General features: G+C 48.6%; 1 protein-coding gene across 7 annotated transcripts in view; it reads left to right on the top strand.

Annotated features, from left to right (window-relative positions):
- camsap2b (calmodulin regulated spectrin-associated protein family, member 2b) overlaps nt 1-21315 on the top strand; it is a 94109-nt gene that overhangs the window by 45496 nt on the left and 27298 nt on the right. For all 7 annotated transcript variants that reach the window (XM_055884057.1, XM_055884059.1, XM_055884058.1 and 4 more), the window contains 13 exons: nt 1446-1585; nt 7224-7314; nt 7472-7559; nt 7716-7738; nt 7876-8242; nt 8383-9019; nt 9370-9510; nt 9732-9960; nt 10220-10400; nt 10621-11281; nt 12470-12606; nt 12816-13024; nt 14871-14967. In XM_055884057.1, coding sequence (XP_055740032.1) covers nt 1446-1585; nt 7224-7314; nt 7472-7559; nt 7716-7738; nt 7876-8242; nt 8383-9019; nt 9370-9510; nt 9732-9960; nt 10220-10400; nt 10621-11281; nt 12470-12606; nt 12816-13024; nt 14871-14967 — 3001 coding nt within the window. The remainder of the gene's footprint in view (nt 1-1445; nt 1586-7223; nt 7315-7471; nt 7560-7715; nt 7739-7875; nt 8243-8382; nt 9020-9369; nt 9511-9731; nt 9961-10219; nt 10401-10620; nt 11282-12469; nt 12607-12815; nt 13025-14870; nt 14968-21315) is intronic.

The following is a 21315-nucleotide window of genomic DNA, read 5'->3' as shown; positions in this document are numbered from 1 at the left end:
CGTTGTTGATAATCAAGCCTACTACTGTGTCGTCTGCAAAGGGTGGCTACTTTGAAGAATCTAAATCTAAATGAATCTAAATGTGTTCATTTGTTTAACACTTTTTGGGTTACTACATGATTCAATATGTGTTATTTCATAGTTTTGATGTCTTCACTGTTCAAACTTTTGACTGGTACTGTACATACAACTGAACAGTGATTTTTCCGACAGTTTGACCTCCCGATCCGTTCTGAGACAATGACCCCTGACCCTGATATGACTCCAACTGACAGGAATACCCCTTATCACCATGACTGCAGTCTAACAGACTAGCTTAGACTAGCTACAACACAGAATAGTTAACACACACCCACACACATACAGAGAGAGAATAGCTTATCCACTATCGTGCCCAGTAGATATGATATGAAAAAATGCTGTTGGAAAGAAGATTAGCCCCTAATGATGAAGTCAATGTTTACAATTTCACCAATACTGTCAAAAGGGTCCATAAGGTTCAGGTTTATTCAATGACACATGTTATTCAGTGGTAATGGTGTCAATAGAAGACGCCAAGGGTTGTGGGTTTTGAATCCTGCTGGGGCTACCCATACGTCAAAAAATATATGCACACATGACTGTAAGTCTCTTTGGATAAAAGTGTCTGCTAAACGGCATATATTATTATTAAAGTTTTAAACCTGAGGGGTTACATAACATGAGAGAGAGAAGGAGTCTGTTGAGACAGTACCCAGTGATCCAGCCTCCACCCACTGTTCTAAAAATGCCGCAGGGCCAGGCTAAGATGTGATTGGTCAGTAATGTGACAGCAGCACAGTCCTTTAGACAGAGGACAACCGTTGACTGTTATTTTTTTTAAAGATAAACATTGCCACTCCCCTTCTGTGAGTGCCCAGTCATATATAGATGTCTCTGTGTGCTAGAATGGGACACTGTAAAGAAGGATTGGATAGTGAGGGAATATTCTAGAACACGGCAATTTTTAACAGTACATGTGACCCAGCTGTGACAATCGTTTCATTCAGTTCCATTTGGCTCCCGTTGTGGAAATGCTGTACTTCCTGCAGAATCTGGTAGACTGATGACATCACTGTCCAATCCTTCTTCAGCTCGTTCTACTCTGCGTGGGCTCTCCCCATCATGACATCACCATCTCTGTTCCTCTGTGTACTCTCCCCTGCCTTCAAACCTTGCCTCCTCTGACCATTATTCTGGCCAAACACTACAAATAATACAAAGTATTTTATAAAAGGAACATTTATAATAAAATAACAATCATACAAATAAATAAAAAAAATCGGAGCAGTGCACTTCTCAATTGCATAAAAAAAACAGAAAAGCCATTGATGCACAGCTGAAGCTTTTCAAATCCATGCGAATCCAACCCCTGAAGATAGAAACACTAACCCCGCCCCTACGCTCTCCTCTCCCCGCCCCTCCAGATATCTGTCTGAAGGAGACCATGTCGCTGGCTGACAGTCTGTACAACCTGCAGCTGGTGCAGGAGTTCTGCAGGGACAGCCTCAACCACTGCTGCCACTTCTCCCTGGAGGACATGCTCTATGCCCACTCTTCCATCAAGGTAGGACCATGGGGAACAGAAGGGGGGCTGGGGGGACAAGGTAGGGGGATAGGGAAATAGGGAGGGAGGGAGGGAGGCTGTGGGCGACAGGGGAAGAGGTCTGGGAGGACAGGGATGGAGGCTGTGGGGGACAGGGGAATGGGTCTGGGGGGGACATGGCGGCTGTGTGGTACAGGGGTCTGGGGGACAGGACAGAGGGTTGGGGAGGACCCAGACTTGGTTAGTTGGAAAGGGAGGGAAATGGGGTGTTGACATTGGAGGTAGAGTATACAGTATATATACACTGAGTGTACAAAACATGAAGAACACCTTTCTAATATTGAGTTACGCCCCCTATCATTTTGCCCTCAGAACAGCCTCAATTCGTCGGGGCATAGACTCTACAAGATGTTGAAAGCGTTCCACCGGGATGTTGGCCCATGTTGACTCCAATGCTTCTCACAGTTGTATCAAGTTGACTAGCTGTCCTTTGGGTGGTGGACCATCTTGATACACACAGGAAGCTGTTGAGCGTGAAAAACCCAGCAGCGTTAACTAAAGCTCTTGACACAAACCGGTGCGCCTGGCACCTACTACCATACCCCGTTCAAAGGCACTTAAATATTTTGTCTTGCCCATTCATGGCACATAAACAATCCATGTCTCAATTGTCTCAAGGCTTAAAAATCCTTCTTTAACCTGTCTCCTCCCCTTCATCTACACTGACTGAAGTGGATTTAACAAGTGACATCAATAAGGGATCATAGCTTATTTTCAAATGGGGTAATGATGCATTGGGGGGCATAAGAGGACAGGGAGGGTAGATGTTTTAAATTACTTTTTGGCAAGAATGACTCATGAAGAGTATATTAGTCATTGGTGTTCAACCGGTGTGCCTTGAGGAACTCTCAGGTGTGTGAAAATCATTAGCAAAGGAAAGTCTGATTAGGATTTATTTCTAAATATATGGTTCTGGTCTTAGCTATACCACAGACTCTGGTACTCTATGGCTCTGGGCTTAGCTATACCACAGCCTCTGGTACTGTATGGCTCTGGGCTTAGATATACCACAGACTCTGGTACTCTATGGCTCTGGGCTTAGCTATACCACAGCCTCTGGTACTGTATGGCTCTGGGCTTAGATATACCACAGACTCTGGTACTGTATGGCTCTGGGCTTAGATATACCACAGCCTCTGGTACAGTATGTCTCTGGGCTTAGCTATACCACAGCCTCTGGTACTGTATGGCTCTGGGCTTAGCTATACCACAGCCTCTGGTACTGTATGGCTCTGGGCTTAGCTATACCACAGCCTCTGGTACTGTAGGGCTCTGGGCTTAGCTGTACCACAGCCTCTGGTACTGAATGGCTCTGGGCTTAGCTATACCACAGCCTCTGGCATAGAAACAAATGGAGCATGGCTTTGTGTCCGTGGTTGCACCTTTACATGGCAGAAAACCTTGTCTGTAAGCGTTCAAAACTAAAGACCAATTTTACGGGAGCTACATTTTCTTCTTTCTGGTGCAGATTTGCCGGACGCTTTTAAAGGGGTACACACAAATTAGTAAAACTGAAAATATTTCAAATAAACCCTATTTAATCTAATAGAAAATAGATGGTTTTCAGTATGGATCAGATGAGATGGAGGCCATTGCCACTAAATAAATGAATAGGGAAATTGTCGATGTGCTTCATTTTATATCCCATCAAGGTGTGCCACGGTTCAAAAAAGGCTGTGAACCACTGTATCAGTGTACTGTACTCTATGTGGGTAGAGGAGATTTGGGTGTGCGTGTTTGTGTAGGAGAGGTCCATTCTGCCACACTGACTGTTCTGCCAAGTCAAATGAGAGTATGAGTCACTGTGTGTGAGGAGTGTGTGTGCGTGTGTGCGTGCGTGTGTATGGGGTTATTCCAGAACAGAAGGGTCAAAGTGGGCCAAAGTCTCCCCCTCAGACAAACAGAGGCTGCTTAGAGAGAAGTGGCATGCTACTTTCTCTGTGCCTGCCTCTCCCTGCCTCTCTTGTTCTGTTGTTGTGCCATTTTCTATCAAAGGAAGACAGAACTGTCAGTAAAGAACTGTTGGTTATTTATGTGCTACATAGAATACTGAATGGTTCTGATGTACTAATCACACATACAGAATTGATCACTTAACTGAGATGTTTTCAAAGTGAGGCTGGACAAAACCGATAGAAAACCATGTCATCTGGCTATAGACCCCCAGAATGCATAGCATGTAGTATAGGACAGTGGAAGGCTGCTGAGGGGAGGACGGCTCATAATAAAGTCTGGAATGGAGTCAATCGAATGGTATCAAACGTGTGGTTTCCATGTGGTTGATAACATTCCACTGACTTCATTCCAGCCATTATTATGAGCCGTCCTCCCCTCAGCAGCCCCCACTGGTATAGGAACATTAGTCAGAACCAATTAGGATTCTGGTCCTCCCCCTGACCGTTGGCACACTGTGTCTTTTCCATAGACTGCTTGTTGCTTGTGTGTGTGTGTGTGTGTGTGTGTGTGTGTACCAACCTCTTATTGAGTGATACAAACACAACCAAGGGGGTGCACAGGGTCCCTTTTGGTCTAACAGACACACACACACACCATGCACTGCTGGGTGTGTATAGAGTGGAAACAGTGCTACAAGGGAGTGTCTCAGGCAGGGAGAGAGAGTGAGAGAACGGCTCCTGAAGAGCAGCCAAAAGCTGGCATAGAGCCAACTCCCAACTGGCCAAATCTCCAGAACCCCTAACCAACCAGCCACAGTGTGTGTGTGTGGGCGTGTGTGAAAAGGGACACTGTTCACACCCGTTATTTGTGGAGGAGTGTGTTCTAGGCTCAAAACTCGACTTGATGTCCAAGAACTATAACAATACAAAGAGCATATCCAAGCAACCATGTTCTGGAATCTAAAGTCTTAGTTTTGTGGTCAATGGAGATGCTCTTTTCCGTAGAGAGAGAGAAGCCCAGTCAAAATATGTGGTTTAAAAGGCTCTCAACAAATGAATGACTCTTCTATGGAGGTCTCCAGAGTCTGTTTTTACCATTAAAGCATAAAATGATATTTGAGTTACACTCTATGGGGTGTGTATTGCACACTAAACTATACCAGATGGTATTTAGTCAGTTCTTCCACTACACACTAGAAGTTGAGGTAACATAGCTATATGAGGCTGCCAATAACCCACACACACACACACACACACACACACACACACACACACACACACACACACACACACACACACACACACACACACACACACACACACACACACACACACACACACACACACACACACACACACACACAATCAGTTACCTAGCAACAAAGGCAGCTCAGAGGCAGCTTTACCTGCTATCTCTGGCCTCAGTCACAGTACCTTCAGAAAGTACTCATACCCCTTGACTTATTTCACATTTTGTTGTGTTACAGCCTGAATTCGAAATGGATTAAATAAATAAAAATAATCTCTCACCCATCTACACATAATACGCCATAATGACAAAGTGAAAACATGTTTTTATTTTTATTTTAGCAAATTGATTGAAAATGAAATACAGAATATCTCATTTACTTAAGTAAGTAAGCGAGTCTTTCTGGGTAAGTGTCTAAGAGTCATTACAGCTGTGAGTCTTTCTGGGTAAATGTCTAAGAGTCATTACAGCTGTGAGTCTTTCTGGGTAAATGTCTAAGAGTCATTACAGCTGCGAGTCTTTCTGGGTAAGTGTCTAAGAGTCATTACAGCTGCGAGTCTTTTGGGGTAAATGTCTAAGAGACATTACAGCTGCGAGTCTTTCTGGGTAAGTGTCTAAGAGTCATTACAGCTGTGAGTCTTTCTGGGTAAATGTCTAAGAGTCATTACAGCTGTGAGTCTTTCTGGGTAAATGTCTAAGAGTCATTACAGCTGCGAGTCTTTCTGGGTAAGTGTCTAAGAGTCATTACAGCTGCGAGTCTTTCTGGGTAAATGTCTAAGAGTCATTACAGCTGTGAGTCTTTCTGGGTAAGTGTCTAAGAGTCATTACAGCTGTGAGTCTTTCTGGGTAAGTGTCTAAGAGTCATTACAGCTGTGAGTCTTTCTGGGTAAGTGTCTAAGAGTCATTACAGCTGTGAGTCTTTCTGGGTAAGTGTCTAAGAGTCATTACAGCTGTGAGTCTTTCTGGGTAAATGTCTAAGAGTCATTACAGCTGTGAGTCTTTCTGGGTAAATGTCTAAGAGTCATTACAGCTGTGAGTCTTTCTGGGTAAACCGCTAATATTTGCACATTATTCTTTTTTATATTCCTCAAGCTTTGTCAAGTTGGTTGTTGATCATTGCTAGGCAGCCACTTTGAAGACTTGCCATAGATTTTCAAGACGATTTAAGTCAAAACTGTGACTAGACCACTCAGGGACATTCAATGTCATCTTGGTGAGCAACTCCAGTGTGAATTTGGCCTTGTGTTTTAGGTTATTGTCTTGCTGAAAGGCAAATTAGTTTTGCTGAAAGGTGAATTCATCTCCCAGTGTCTGGTGGAAAGCAGACTGAACAAGGTTTTCCTCTAGGATTTTGTCTGTGCTTAGCCCTCTTCTGTTTAATTTTTATCCTGAAAAATAGGAAGAGTGGTACTCAGTAATGTGTTGTATTGGATTTGCCCAAAACATAACACTTTGTATTCAGGACAAAAAGTTAATTGTTTTTCCACATTTTTTTGCAGTATTACTTTAGTGCCTTGTTGTAAACAGGATGCATGTTTTGGAATGTTTTATTCTGTACAGAGTTCCTTCTTTTCACTGTGTCAATTAGGTTAGTATTGTGGAGTAACTACAATGTTGTTGGTCCACCCTCAGATTTCTCTTATCACAGCCGTTAAACTCTGTAACTGTTTTAAAGTCACCATTGGCCTCATAATGAAATCACTGAGCGGTTTCCTTCCTCTGAGTTAGGAAGGACGCATGTAAGAATTTGTTCTTGACTTGCTACGTCTTTGTAGTGACTGGGTGTATTGATACATCATTCAAAGTGTAGTTAATAACTTCACCAGTCTCAAAGGAATATTCTATGTCTGCAAAGGAATATTCTATGTTTTTTTAATCTACCAATAGGTGCCCTTCTTTGCGAGACATTGGAAAACCTCCCTGGTCTTTGTGAATGAATTTGTATTTGAAATTCCCTGCTCGACTGAGGGACCTTACAGTATGTGTGGGGCACAGAGATCAGGTAGTCATTCAAAATTCATGTTAAACACTATTATTGCACACATAGTGAGTCCAAGCAACTTATTATATGACTTGTTAAGCAAATTTGTACTCATTAACTTATTTAGGCCCACCATAACAAAGGGGTTGAATACTTATTGACTCAAGACATTTCCGATTTTCATTTCTTATTAATTTGCAAACATTTCTAAAATCATAATTCCACTTTGACATGAGGGGGTATTGTGTGTAGGCCAGTAACACAAAATCTAAATGTAATCCATTTTAAATTCAGGCGGTAGTACAGCAACATTTGGAAAAAGTCGAATGGTGTGAATACTTTATGAAGGCACTGTATTTTGCCTCCTGTGTGTCTTAACAGAGGCACCTTGTGGACAAATGTAGGTATTTGGTTGAATTACATTTTCTTTGTCCTTCTCTAACTCATACTGTGTGTGTTTTTGCCCTGTTGCAGAATAACTACCTGGTGTTTATGGCAGAGCTGTTCTGGTGGTTTGAGGTGGTCAAGCCTTCGTTTGTGCAGCCCAGAGTCTTTGACCCACAAGGTAAGCCGAAGAGGGTGACGCTGAAGATGACGATGGGGATAATGAAGATAATCAACTGCATTGACATAGTATATTTCAGTTTTCACCAGAATTCAGAACACGTCAACTACCTTTTATTGACTTGAGTATCCTGACTGATTGGTGTTTGTTTTGTCAGCCTGGGATCTAGCTCCGTCAGCAAGGGCTATGGCTCCTATCTGTAGCCCAGCCAAACAGGACTTTGGGGACAGCCCAGAACACAAAAGGTATGATTTAATATTGAGTGGACAAATGTAATAATCTGGAGTTATTTAATGTTCCCTTATTGAAGAAGCTTGGGAAAGGTCGAGCGTAGTTCAACTTGGCAGTTACATGAGGTGTGATTTTGAGTTTTATCGTAATTCTCTCTCTCTCTCTCTCAGACTTCAACCAGACTCTGCTTCAGGTAAGAACACAGGAACTACCCTTTTCCTCAGAATCACAAACACTTATCTGTCAGAAGACTCTGAACTACTATTGGTTCTCTTTGATTTAGTCTCTGTGCGTGTGGAACTAACCTTTTTTTCCCCCTGTTTCGGGCAGGTGTGATAAAGAGGACGGCATCCATGTCCTATGTGGACGGCTGTGTGGGGACGTGGCCTAAGGAAAGACGGTCTAGGGGCATCTCCTTTGAGATTCCTTTGGACGGGGATCCTAACGTCCCTCCCTGTTGGGGTCCCTCACTCCGGGACATGACCCGCTCTGCCAGCACTGAGGGCCTGGGGCGGTTCAAAGTTCACCACGCACCCCAGGGGGACATGAAGAGCCACCTCTCCTTTCAGCCAGTCAGTGTCAACGGCCCTAGCAGCACCGCAGGACACATTACTGAGGGGGACTACAACAGGGACTCACCAAACTCCCACAAAGCACTGGGGCGCGGGCAGACTCAGCCACACAAGAACCGGAACAGGTACTTATGATGGCTCTGGCGGTAGGACACCCGAGTTGTGTGTACAAGGGATACATATGCTGAATATAAATATGTTACTAACTGTTAGTTTCTTCTGATAAAAGTGTTTAATAAATTATCATACCGGTCTGTCAATCTAGATATTCCAATGGTGTTCTCAAAGAGAACGGCAATGGCGGCAGCGGCCCCGTCAGCCCGTCGAGCCCCCCTAGCATCGAGGAGGCTCTGAAGATCATCCACGACACAGAGAAGCACCACGGCAGTCTGGGGCCCGGGGCCAACGGCTTCTTCCTCCACGATGGAGCTGAACCTTCAGACCCAGGGGACGACCCTGATGACTATCCAGGATCGGCTAAGGCCCGGGCAGACGAGGCCGACCCCTACTCAGCCTCTACGGAGGAAGTGGACACAGGGATCCACGTGAAGTCGGAGGACATCCAGGAGAGTTTGGATGAGGACAATTCTTCCCTCAGGGACTACTCTGATATGGACCCTGACTATGAGGCTATGACCCGATCCTGTCCCTTACCAGAGGGGAATGGAGAGAGGGGGGTGAGGAGCAGCCCATACCCCACCTCGGTGTCCCCAGCCCCTTTGTCTCATGCTCCCAGCCCTGCCTCGTCCTCGGGTGGTTCTGGCGGCGGACTGGTTCGCATGACCAGCTTCGCCGAGCAGAAGTTACGGAAGCTGGAGGGGCGGAGCAGTGGAGGGACCACCCCCGAGAGCGCTGAACTCTACGTTCCCAACACGCCCCCCACACGAACTGCCACGCTCGAGGTCAGTAGAGAAACTCTACCTCTCTCTCTCTGTCACTATGTTAATGTCTCTTGGAATCTCTCTCTCTCTCTCTCTCTGTCTCTCTCTCTCTCTCACTCTCTGTCTCTGTCTCTGTCTCTCTCTGTCTCTCTGTGTCTCTGTCTTTCTGTCTCTCTCTGTCTCTCTGTCTCTCTCTGTCTCTCTGTCTCTCTCTCTCCATTGATCTATTTCTCTGTCGCTCTTTCAACTCTTTTTGGTCCTACTCCACATTTCTCTTTTGCTTTTTCTCTCTCCCCTCTCGTACCTCTCGCCCTCCTCTTCCCACCCTCTCTCTCTCTGTCTCTCTCTCTCTCTCTCGCTCTCCTTCTCAGATCTCCAGCCCCACCCGCCCAGCCCAGACCCCGGCCACGCCCTCTCCCAGAGACCACACCCACCTGTTGCCGTCAGATATGGTGCACCTGAAGATGAAGCTGGAGGAGAAACGCAGAGCCATCGAGGCCCAGAAGAAGAAGGTACAGAGAGCTTCTCGTCTTTGGCAGCGTCTCAAGCGGCATCCTATTCCCTGTTTCCATAGGGCTCTAGTCAGAAGTAGGGCACTATGTAGGGAATTGGGTGCCATATCAGAAATCAAACAGAAATCATTTGCACCATCATCTTGTTGGATCATTTGGTATGCTCATTGGTTCCCCCCCAAAAAATTGCTGAAATAATAAGACATTTCCTTCTGTTTCAGGTTGAGGCAGCGTTCACCCGGCATCGTCAGAAGATGGGCCGGACAGCCTTCCTCAACGTGGTGCGAAGGAAAGGGGTGACCCCCTCGCCCACCAGCCCCATCCCTGGGGGCCACGACCTGGACAAGCCCTCCCCAGATCGCTTCTTCGCCCCTTCGGAAAGCCTGGGCCAGGCGGAGAGGTGCAAGCCCGACGGAGCCGCTCCCAAGTCCCCCTGCGAGGAGGGTGCAGGTAGTCACCACTATAGCTTCTGATGAAACCAACCTTTGTTTCCTACTTTTTGTTTCCTACTTTTGGTTTCCTACTTTTTGGAGCAAATAGCCTGGTCCCCAGCTCTGTTTGTGCTGCGTTGCCAACGTTGGCTTGACAAGACAGCACAAAATGATAGAGGGCCAGGCTAGGGAGCACGTGTACTGTTTTATGTGTCGTGTTTGCTGCATGTGTAACAGCCACCTTATGGACGAGAGGTGTCTGCTGTGTCGTGCTCCAGGTGTCGGGGTTGGAGAGGTGGACCTGGGCGAGTACACTCGCTCCATCGAGAGGCTGAACACGTCCCTGGGGTTCCTGCAGACGGAGATGCAGCGGCTGGCCCAGCAGCAGGACAGGATCATGACCATGAGGGAACAGCAACAGTCCTGGGTCATACCTCCTCCAGCGCCCTCACCACACAGGTACGGTCATCAATATCACATAAGTGGTACCCAAGACTGGCATGAGAATTGATAATGCGGACTAAAAATAGGGGCGTTTAATATCGGATGAAGTTAAGATATTTCACCTAAAACCATTTATCATCATACTATTATCCCTAATTTATCGTGATAAAAGCAGTTGTCGCAATACTATTATTGCTTAGTTAGTTCTCATTGCAAATGTAAACTCTCTCTACAGGCAGCTCCGGGAGCTCCGCAGCAACAGTGTAACCGGCCGGGGGTCCGTGGGGTCCTTGTCCCCAATCTTGTCCTCGGCGGGTGGTTCCCCCCGCGCCGCCCACCGTTCCCCCGGCGGCCTCAAGCGCCGACCGGCCTCCTTCCATGCCAGCACCCCTCACACCCCACGCACCCCACGCCCCACCGAGCTCAAGGTAACCCCCTTCCGACGGATGCTCGACACCCCCACGTCCGTGGACAGTCTGCCCAGGCTGAGACGCTTCTCACCCAGCCAGACCCAGGTCACCTCCTTTGCCTACCTGGGACACGACGAAGGACCTGGGGCCACGGAGGGCAAGGAGAGAGGCGCCACAGGGGGAACAGAGGAGCCCCAAAACCAAACCAAACTACCTGAGACAGAGGTAGCGGGGGCGGGGATAAGGAGTGCCGGCGCTCGTCCCTCCTCGCCCACCGCAGCGCCAGCCGAAGGGAGAGAGAAGGAGAGGAAGGAGGAGAGGAGAGACAGAGAGGTGCTGTCTCAGCCAGTGAGAGACCTGACGGAGGAGCCGGCGTCGTCGCTGAAGCCTTTGGGTGGACAGGGTCTCGAGACAAGTGGAGAGGGGGAGAACAGAGGAGAGCCGTACGGAGAGGACCAGAAAATGTGCTGTGGTTTCTTCTTCAAGGTAACTGTACTTCACTGTACGTTTCAGAATTGTGAGAGGACGGGACACGTGCTGTATGTGGCGTGTTACGACGACGGGTTCATTGATCCATAGGTTCTGTAACAGCAACACATGAACTATGCAAAGACTCATGAACCATGACTTCAAATGGGTCCGGGACAGTAATTGTGTTTGCAGTATCTAGGATAAAGGGTGAGACAGCTCACATACTAATGCTAGAACAGCAGACTAATGAGCCGTGCTAGGAGAATGGAGCCAACAGAGCTACTGTATGCCACGGCAGAAGGGATAGCTAACAGTGTATCTGCTGGAACATACTATCAACTTCAACAGACACAAATGTTATTATCCCAGTCTAGAAATATCTGGAAATGAAGCCAACACTGTACAACATTAAAATGGGTCACATACACCGAGTATACCTAACATTAGGAACACCTTCCTGATATTGTGTTGCACGGGGTGTCGGAAGCGTTCCACGGGGATGCCGGCCCATGTTGACGCCAATGCACAGTGCTGTCAAGTTGGCTAGATGTCCTTTGGGTGGTGGACCATTCTTCATACGCACGGGAAACTGTTGAGTGTGGAAAAGTCTGCCGCGTAGAAGTTCTTGACGCAAACCGGTGCACCTGACACCTACTACTATACCCCGTTCAAAGGCACTTCAATCTTTTGTCTTGCCCATTCACCCTCTGAATGACACACATACACAATCCCATGTCTCAATTGTCTCAAGGCTTAAAAATCCTTCTTTAACCTGCCTCCTCCCCTTCATCTACACTGATTGAAGTGGATTTAACAAGTGACATCAATAAGGGATAATAGCTTTCACCGGGATTCACCTGGTCTGTCTGTGAAATGGTAAGAGCAGGTATTCTTAATGTTTTGTATACTCATCTGCCATGAATTCCCTCTGACATACATTTGACCAATCAGAGCCGAGGATGAGTGTTGATCTTTGAAGTGAGAGGATGTGACAATGCTGCCTGATCTCATGTTGTCTCTGGCGTTACAAATAACCGCAAACTAGCCTTCATGTTGGCACCAAACGTTCTATGACAACAAGATTACAATTTCCAATCTAAGCAGAATTTGGATGTCAACTTGGCAGCCATTCAAATTCTAAACACAGTTTGCCAACCTATTTATATATATATCTGACTCCGTCTCCACCCCACACCCCTCCAGGACGATGGGAAGGGAGAGGAGGACATGGCGGTGAAGAGGGCTGCTCTGCTGGAGAAGAGGGTGAGGAGAGAGAAGGAGACGCAGGAGAAGAAACAGCAGCAGGAGCTGGAGCAGGAGCAGAAGAAGGAGGAAGCACGGTCAGTCTGGACCTCAAGGGCCCTGTACCTTTTCCACTGTTATGCCGGGTCTGAAAACTACCATTAGGGGTGAAACCTTACTCCCACTTCAAATGTAGTCATGCATCGTTGTCAATGGGTGACTAAGTGAAAATATGCCTCTTAGTAACTTCTCTTTAATTGGGTAGTAAGTATTGAAGCTTCTCTTCTCTTCTGTCCCTCTTCCCTAGGCTGAAAGCGGAGGAGGAGCAGCAGAAGCGAGAGGACGACAAGCAGAGGAAAGACTACATAAAGAACGAGTACATGAGGAGGAAGCATTTGAAGCAGGTGGAGGATATGGATGTCAGGCCCCGCCATGGAAGTCTCAAAAAGAAGCCCCGCCCAAAATCCATGCACAGGGACGTCATGGAGTCACCCAAGCCACCTGCCAGAGCCACAGGTAACACACACACTCTTAGACACACACACATACACACAAACGCATACACACACACACACACACACACACACACACACACACACACACACACACACACACTACACATGCTCATGTTACACATATATCAGTGGAGGCTGCTGAGGGGAGGACGGCTCATAATAATGGTTGGTACGGGGCGAATGGAATGGTATCACACGTGTGGTTTCCATGGAGACCATGTGTTTGATGTTGTTGATACCATTCTACTATTCCACTCAAGACATTATCACGAGCCCGTCCTCCCCAATTAAGGTGCCACAAACCTCCTGTGACATAAACTCAGCAAAAAATGAAACGTCCTCTCACAGTCAACTGCGTTTATTTTCAGCAAACTTAACGTGTGTAAATATTTGTATGAACGTAACAAGATTCAACAACTGAGACATAAAATGAACAAGTTCCACAGACATGTGACTAACAGAAATAGAAAAATGTGTCCCTGAACAAAGTGGGGGGGTCAAAATCAAAATTAACAGTCAGTATCTGGTGTGGCCACCAGCTGCATTAAGTACTGCAGTGCATCTCCTCCTCATGGACAGCACCAGACTTGCCAGTTCTTGCTGTGAGATGTTACCCCACTCTTCCACCAAGGCACCTGCAAGTTCCCGGACATTTCTGGGGGGAATGGCCTTCACCCTCCGATCCAACAGGTCCCAGAAGTGCTCAATGGGATTGAGATCCGGGTTCTTCGCTGGCCATGACAGAACTCTGACATTCCTGTCTTGCAGGAAATCATGCACAGAACGAGCAGTACGGCTGGTTGCATTGTCATGCTGGAGGGTCATGTCAGGATGAGCCTGCAGGAAGGGTACCACATGAGGGAGGAGGACGTCTTCCCTGTAACGCACAGCGTAGAGATTGCCTGCAATGCCTACAAGCTCAGTCCGATGATGCTGTGAGACACACTGCCCCAGACCATGACGGACCCTCCACCTCCAAATCGATCCCGCTCCAGAGTACAGGCCTCGGTGTAACGCTCATTCCTTCAACGATACACACGAATCCGACCATCACAGCTGGTGAGACAATACCACGACTCGTCAGTGAAGAGCACTTTTTGCCAGTCCTGTCTGGTCCAGCGACGGTGGGTTTGTGCCTATAGCCAACGTTTTTGCCAGTCATGTTTGGTGAGGACCTGCCGTACAATAGGCCTACAAGCCCTCAGTCCAGCCTCTCTCAGCCTATTGCGGACAGTCTGAGCACTGATGGAGGGATTGTGCGTTCCTGCTGTAACTCAGGCAGTTGTTGTTGCCATCCTGTACCTGTCTCGCAGGTGTGATGTTCGGATGTACTGATCCTGTGCAGGTGTTGTTACACGTGGTCTGCCACTGCAAGGACGATCAGCTGTCCGTCCTGTCTCCCTGTAGCGCTGTCTTAGGCGTCTCACGGTACGGACATTGCAATTTATTGCCCTGGCCACATCTGCAGTCCTCATGCCTCCTTGCAGCATGCCTAAGGCACGTTCTCGCAGATGAGCAGGGACCCTGGGCATCTTTCTTTTGGTGTTTTTCAGAGTCAGTAGAAAGGCCTCTTTAGTGTCCTAAGTTTTCATAACTGTGACCTTAATTGCCTACCGTCTGTAAGCTGTCAGTGTCTTAACGACCCTTCCACAGGTGCATGTTCATTAATTGTTTATGGTTCATTGAACGAGCATGGGGAACAAGCATTGGATTTTTACGAATTGTCTTTGAAAGACAGGGTCCTGAAAAAAGGGACATTTCTTTTTTTGCTGAGTTTAGGCTGTTTGTGTACATATATTCACACACACACACACACACTCAAACATGTCTTCTGTTTTTACCTCCAGGTACTCGACCGCGTGGGTTCTCAGTCTCCAGCGTGTCCCTGGCCTCCCTCAACCTGGTTGACAACGACAGCAACGCCGGAGATAAGAGGATCCCCAGGTGAGGCCAGAAATTGCCTGATTACAGACTTCCTCAATCGCGTACAAGCAATTTTTGGATCTGTGCTGAGACGCATCTATCGTAGAACAGCAATGATCAAACGCTTAAATACATTTACAGAACTTCTGATCCAAAATGTGCCTTTGCACCTGACTTGCATATCTTTGACCACCTTTTGCAAAACTTTAAAAGCAAATGTCATCAGTGAATACAAAATTCACTGTTAAGTGTTTTGTTCACAGAATATTAACACATTGTTTAACACAACATTTTAAATGACCCTGTCAGTGTCGTACATGTGCAATATAGGGAAAGATCTAGGCAGAGGGACTGTCAAATGTTTCGGACATGCAGAGAATTAAGTTGGGTTACTGCTAAGTCATCGTCTCCAACATTGTGACCTACATTTAAGAGCTCTGCTTTGGTGTGGATGGAGGCATACGGTGCGTTCAGAAAGAATACAGACCCTTGACTTGTTCCACATTTTGTTATGTTACAGCCTATATGACGCTACAAGCTTGGCACACCTGTATTTGGGGAGTTTCTCCCATTCTTCTCTGCAGATCCTCTCAAGCTCTGTCGGGTTGGATGGGGAGCGTCGCTGCACAGCTATTTTCAGGTCTCTCCAGAGATGTTCGATCGGGTTCAAGTCCGGGCTCTGGCTGGGTCCCTTAAAGGACATTCAGAGACTTGTCCCGAAGCCACTTGTGCATTGTCTTGGCTGTGTGCTTAGGGTGATTGTCCGGTTGGAAGGTGAACCTTTGCCCAAGTCTGAGGTCCCGAGCGCTCTGGAGCAGGTTTTCTTTAAGGATCTCTCTGTACTTTGCTTCGTTCATCTTTCCCTCGATCCTGACTAGTCTCCCAGTCTCTGCCGCTGAAAAACATCCCCACAGCTTGATGCTGCCACCACCATGCTTCACCGTAGGGATGGTGCCAGGTTTCCTCCAGGCGTGACCCTTGACATTCAGGCCAAACGGTTTAATCTTGGTTTCATCAGACCAGAGAATCTTGTTGCTCATGGTCTGAGAGTCCTTTAGGTGCCTTCTGGCAAACTCCAAGTGGACTGTCATGTGCCTTTTACTGAGGCGTGGCTTCCGTCTGGCCACTGTACCATAAAGGCCTGATTGGTGGAGTGCTGCAGAGATGGTTGTCCTTCTGGAAGTTTCAACCTAGAGGAACTCTAGAGCTCTTTCAGAGTGACCATCGGGTTCTTGGTCACCTACCTGACCAAGGCCTTTCTCCCCCGATTGCTCAGTTTGGCCGGGCGGCCAGCTCTAGGATGAGTCTTGGTGGTTCCAAACTTCCAAACAGATTTTTTGGTACCCTTCCCCAGATCTGTGCCTCGACACAATCCTGTCTCTGAGCTTTACGGACAATCCCTTCGACCTCATGGCTTGGTTTTCGCTCTGACATGCACTGTCAACTGTGGGACCTTATATAGACAGGTGTGTTCCTTTCCAAATCATGCCCAATCAATTCAATTTACCATATATGGACTCCAATCAAGTTGTAGAAACATCTCATTAATTATCAATGGAAACAGGATGCACCTGAGCTCAATTTCGAGTCTCATAGCCACGGGTCTGAATTCTTATATAAATAAAGGTATTTCTGTTTATTTTTTATACATTTTCTAAAATGTCTAAAAACCTGTTTTCACGTCGTCGTTATGGGGTTTTGTGTGTAGATTATTGAGGGAACAAAATGATTTAATCAATTTTAGAATAAGGCTGAAATGTAACAAAAGGGGCCTGAATACTTTCCAAATGCACTGTATACATTCATATTTACAGTTTAGTTATTTAGCAGACACTCTTATCGAGAGCAACATAAGTGAGTGCATATATTTTAGTACTGGTCCCCCATGGGAATCAAACCCACAACCCTAGCGCTACAAGCGCCATGCTCTACCAGCTGAGTCACACGGGACCAGTGTTGTTACCCTAACGCTACAAACACCATGCTGTACCAACTGAGTCACACGGGACCAGTGTTGTTACCCTAGCGCTACAAGCACCATGCTCTACTAACTGAGTCACACGGGACCAGTGTTGTTACCCTAACGCTACAAACACCATGCTGTACCAACTGAGCCACACGGGACCCGTGTTGTTACCCTAGCGCTACAGGCACCATGCTCTACCAACTGAGTCACACGGGACCAGTGTTGTTACCCTAGCGCTACAAGCACCATGCTGTACCAACTGAGCCACACGGGACCAGTGTTGTTACCCTAGCGCTACAAGCACCATGCTGTACCAACTGAGCCACACGGGACCAGTGTTGTTACCCTAGCGCTACAAGCACTATGCTCTACCAACTGAGTCGCACGGGACCCGTGTTGTTACCCTAGCTCTACAAACACCATGCTCTACCAACTGAGCTGCACGGGACCCGTGTTGTTACCCTAGCTCTACAAACACCATGCTCTACCAACTGAGCCACACGGGACCAGTGTTGTTACCCTAGCGCTACAAACACCATGCTCTACCAACTGAGCCACACGGGACCCGTGTTGTTACCCTAGCGCTACAAGCACCATGCTGTACCAACTGAGCCACACGGGACCCGTGTTGTTACCCTAGCGCTACAAGCACCATGCTGTACCAACTGAGCCACACGGGACCAGTGTTGTTACCCTAGCACTACAAGCACCATGCTCTACCAACTGAGCCACACGGGACCCGTGTTGTTACCCTAGCGCTACAAGAACCATGCTCTACCAACTGAGTCACACGGGACCCGTGTTGTTACCCTAGCGCTACAAGCACCATGCTGTACCAACTGAGTCACACGGGACCCGTGTTGTTACCCTAGCGCTACAAGCACCATGCTCTACCAACTGAGCCACACGGGACCCGTGTTGTTACCCTAGCGCTACAAGCACCATGCTCTACCAACTGAGTCACACGGGACCCGTGTTGTTACCCTAGCGCTACAAGCACCATGCTCTACCAACTGAGTCACACGGGACCCGTGTTGTTAGCCTAGCGCTACAAGCACCATGCTGTACCAACTGAGCCACACGGGACCCGTGTTGTTACCCTAGCGCTACAGGCACCATGCTCTACCAACTGAGTCACACGGGACCAGTGTTGTTACCCTAGCGCTACAGACACCATGCTCTACCAACTGAGTCACACGGGACCAGTGTTGTTACCCTAGCGCTACAGACACCATGCTCTACCAACTGAGTCACACGGGACCAGTGTTGTTACCCTAGCGCTACAGACACCATGCTCTACCAACTGAGTCACACGGGACCAGTGTTGTTACCCTAGCGCTACAGACACCATGCTCTACCAACTGAGTCACACGAGACCCGTGTTGTCACCCTAGCGCTACAAGCACCATGCTCTACCAACTGAGCCGCACGGGACCCGTGTTGTTACCCTAGCTCTACAAACACCATGCTCTACCAACTGAGCCGCACGGGACCCGTGTTGTTACCCTAGCGCTACAAACACCATGCTCTACCAACTGAGCCACACGGGACCCGTGTTGTCACCCTAGCGCTACAAGCACCATGCTGTACCAACTGAGCCACACGGGACCCGTGTTGTTACCCTAGCGCTACAAGCACCATGCTGTACCAACTGAGCCACACGGGACCCGTGTTGTTACCCTAGCGCTACAAGCACCATGCTCTACCAACTGAGCCACACGGGACCCGTGTTGTTACCCTAGCGCTACAAGCACCATGCTCTACCAACTGAGTCACACGGGACCCGTGTTGTTACCCTAGCGCTACAAGCACCATGCTCTACCAACTGAGTCACACGGGACCCGTGTTGTTAGCCTAGCGCTACAAGCACCATGCTGTACCAACTGAGCCACACGGGACCCGTGTTGTTACCCTAGCGCTACAGGCACCATGCTCTACCAACTGAGTCACACGGGACCAGTGTTGTTACCCTAGCGCTACAGACACCATGCTCTACCAACTGAGTCACACGGGACCAGTGTTGTTACCCTAGCGCTACAGACACCATGCTCTTCCAACTGAGTCACACGGGACCAGTGTTGTTACCCTAGCGCTACAGACACCATGCTCTACCAACTGAGTCACACGGGACCAGTGTTGTTACCCTAGCGCTACAGACACCATGCTCTACCAACTGAGTCACACGGGACCCGTGTTGTCACCCTAGCGCTACAGACACCATGCTCTACCAACTGAGTCACACGGGACCAGTGTTGTTACCCTAGCGCTACAAGCACCATGCTCTACCAACTGAGCCACACGGGACCCGTGTTGTTACCCTAGCGCTACAAGCACCATGCTGTACCAACTGAGCCACACGGGACCCGTGTTGTTACCCTAGCGCTACAAGCACCATGCTGTACCAACTGAGCCACACGGGACCCGTGTTGTTACCCTAGCGCTACAAACACCATGCTCTACCAACTGAGCCACACGGGACCCGTGTTGTTACCCTAGCGCTACAAGCACCATGCTGTACCAACTGAGCCACACGGGACCCGTGTTGTTACCCTAGCGCTACAAGCACCATGCTGTACCAACTGAGCCACACGGGACCAGTGTTGTTACCCTAGCGCTACAAGCACCATGCTCTACCAACTGAGTCACACGGGACCCGTGTTGTTACCCTAGCTCTACAAACACCATGCTCTACCAACTGAGCTGCACGGGACCCGTGTTGTTACCCTAGCTCTACAAACACCATGCTCTACCAACTGAGCCACACGGGACCAGTGTTGTTACCCTAGCGCTGCAAACACCATGCTCTACCAACTGAGCCACACGGGACCCGTGTTGTTACCCTAGCGCTACAAGCACCATGCTGTACCAACTGAGCCACACGGGACCCGTGTTGTTACCCTAGCGCTACAAGCACCATGCTGTACCAACTGAGCCACACGGGACCAGTGTTGTTACCCTAGCGCTACAAGCACCATGCTCTACCAACTGAGCCACACGGGACCCGTGTTGTTACCCTAGCGCTACAAGAACCATGCTCTACCAACTGAGTCACACGGGACCCGTGTTGTTACCCTAGCGCTACAAGCACCATGCTGTACCAACTGAGTCGCACGGGACCCGTGTTGTTACCCTAGCGCTACAAGCACCATGCCCTACCAACTGAGCCACACGGGACCCGTGTTGTCACCCTAGCGCTACAAGCACCATGCTGTACCAACTGAGCCACACGGGACCCGTGTTGTCACCCTAGCGCTACAAGCACCATGCTCTACCAACTGAGTCACACGGGACCCGTGTTGTTACCCTAGCGCTACAAGCACCATGCTCTACCAACTGAGTCACACGGGACCCGTGTTGTTAGCCTAGCGCTACAAGCACCATGCTGTACCAACTGAGCCACACGGGACCCGTGTTGTTACCCTAGCGCTACAGGCACCATGCTCTACCAACTGAGTCACACGGGACCAGTGTTGTTACCCTAGCGCTACAGACACCATGCTCTACCAACTGAGTCACACGGGACCAGTGTTGTTACCCTAGCGCTACAGACACCATGCTCTACCAACTGAGTCACACGGGACCAGTGTTGTTACCCTAGCGCTACAGACACCATGCTCTACCAACTGAGTCACACGAGACCCGTGTTGTCACCCTAGCGCTACAGACACCATGCTCTACCAACTGAGTCACACGGGACCAGTGTTGTTACCCTAGCGCTACAAGCACCATGCTCTACCAACTGAGCCACACGGGACCCGTGTTGTTACCCTAGCGCTACAAGCACCATGCTGTACCAACTGAGCCGCACGGGACCCGTGTTGTTACCCTAGCGCTACAAGCACCATGCTCTACCAACTGAGCCGCACGGGACCCGTGTTGTTACCCTAGCGCTACAAGCACCATGCTCTACCAACTGAGCCGCACGGGACCCGTGTTGTTACCCTAGCTCTACAAACACCATGCTCTACCAACTGAGCCACACGGGACCCGTGTTGTTACCCTAGCGCTACAAACACCATGCTCTACCAACTGAGCCACACGGGACCCGTGTTGTCACCCTAGCGCTACAAGCACCATGCTGTACCAACTGAGCCACACGGGACCCGTGTTGTTACCCTAGCGCTACAAGCACCATGCTGTACCAACTGAGCCACACGGGACCCGTGTTGTTACCCTAGCGCTACAAGCACCATGCTCTACCAACTGAGCCACACGGGACCCGTGTTGTTACCCTAGCGCTACAAGCACCATGCTCTACCAACTGAGTCACACGGGACCCGTGTTGTTACCCTAGCGCTACAAGCACCATGCTCTACCAACTGAGTCACACGGGACCCGTGTTGTTAGCCTAGCGCTACAAGCACCATGCTGTACCAACTGAGCCACACGGGACCCGTGTTGTT

This window comes from Salvelinus fontinalis, chromosome 26 (genome assembly GCF_029448725.1).
Source record: "Salvelinus fontinalis isolate EN_2023a chromosome 26, ASM2944872v1, whole genome shotgun sequence".
In the NCBI taxonomy this organism is placed as follows: Eukaryota; Metazoa; Chordata; class Actinopteri; order Salmoniformes; family Salmonidae; genus Salvelinus; species Salvelinus fontinalis.
Note: the sequence above shows the minus strand (reverse complement) of the source record. Positions and strands in the feature narration are given on the sequence as shown.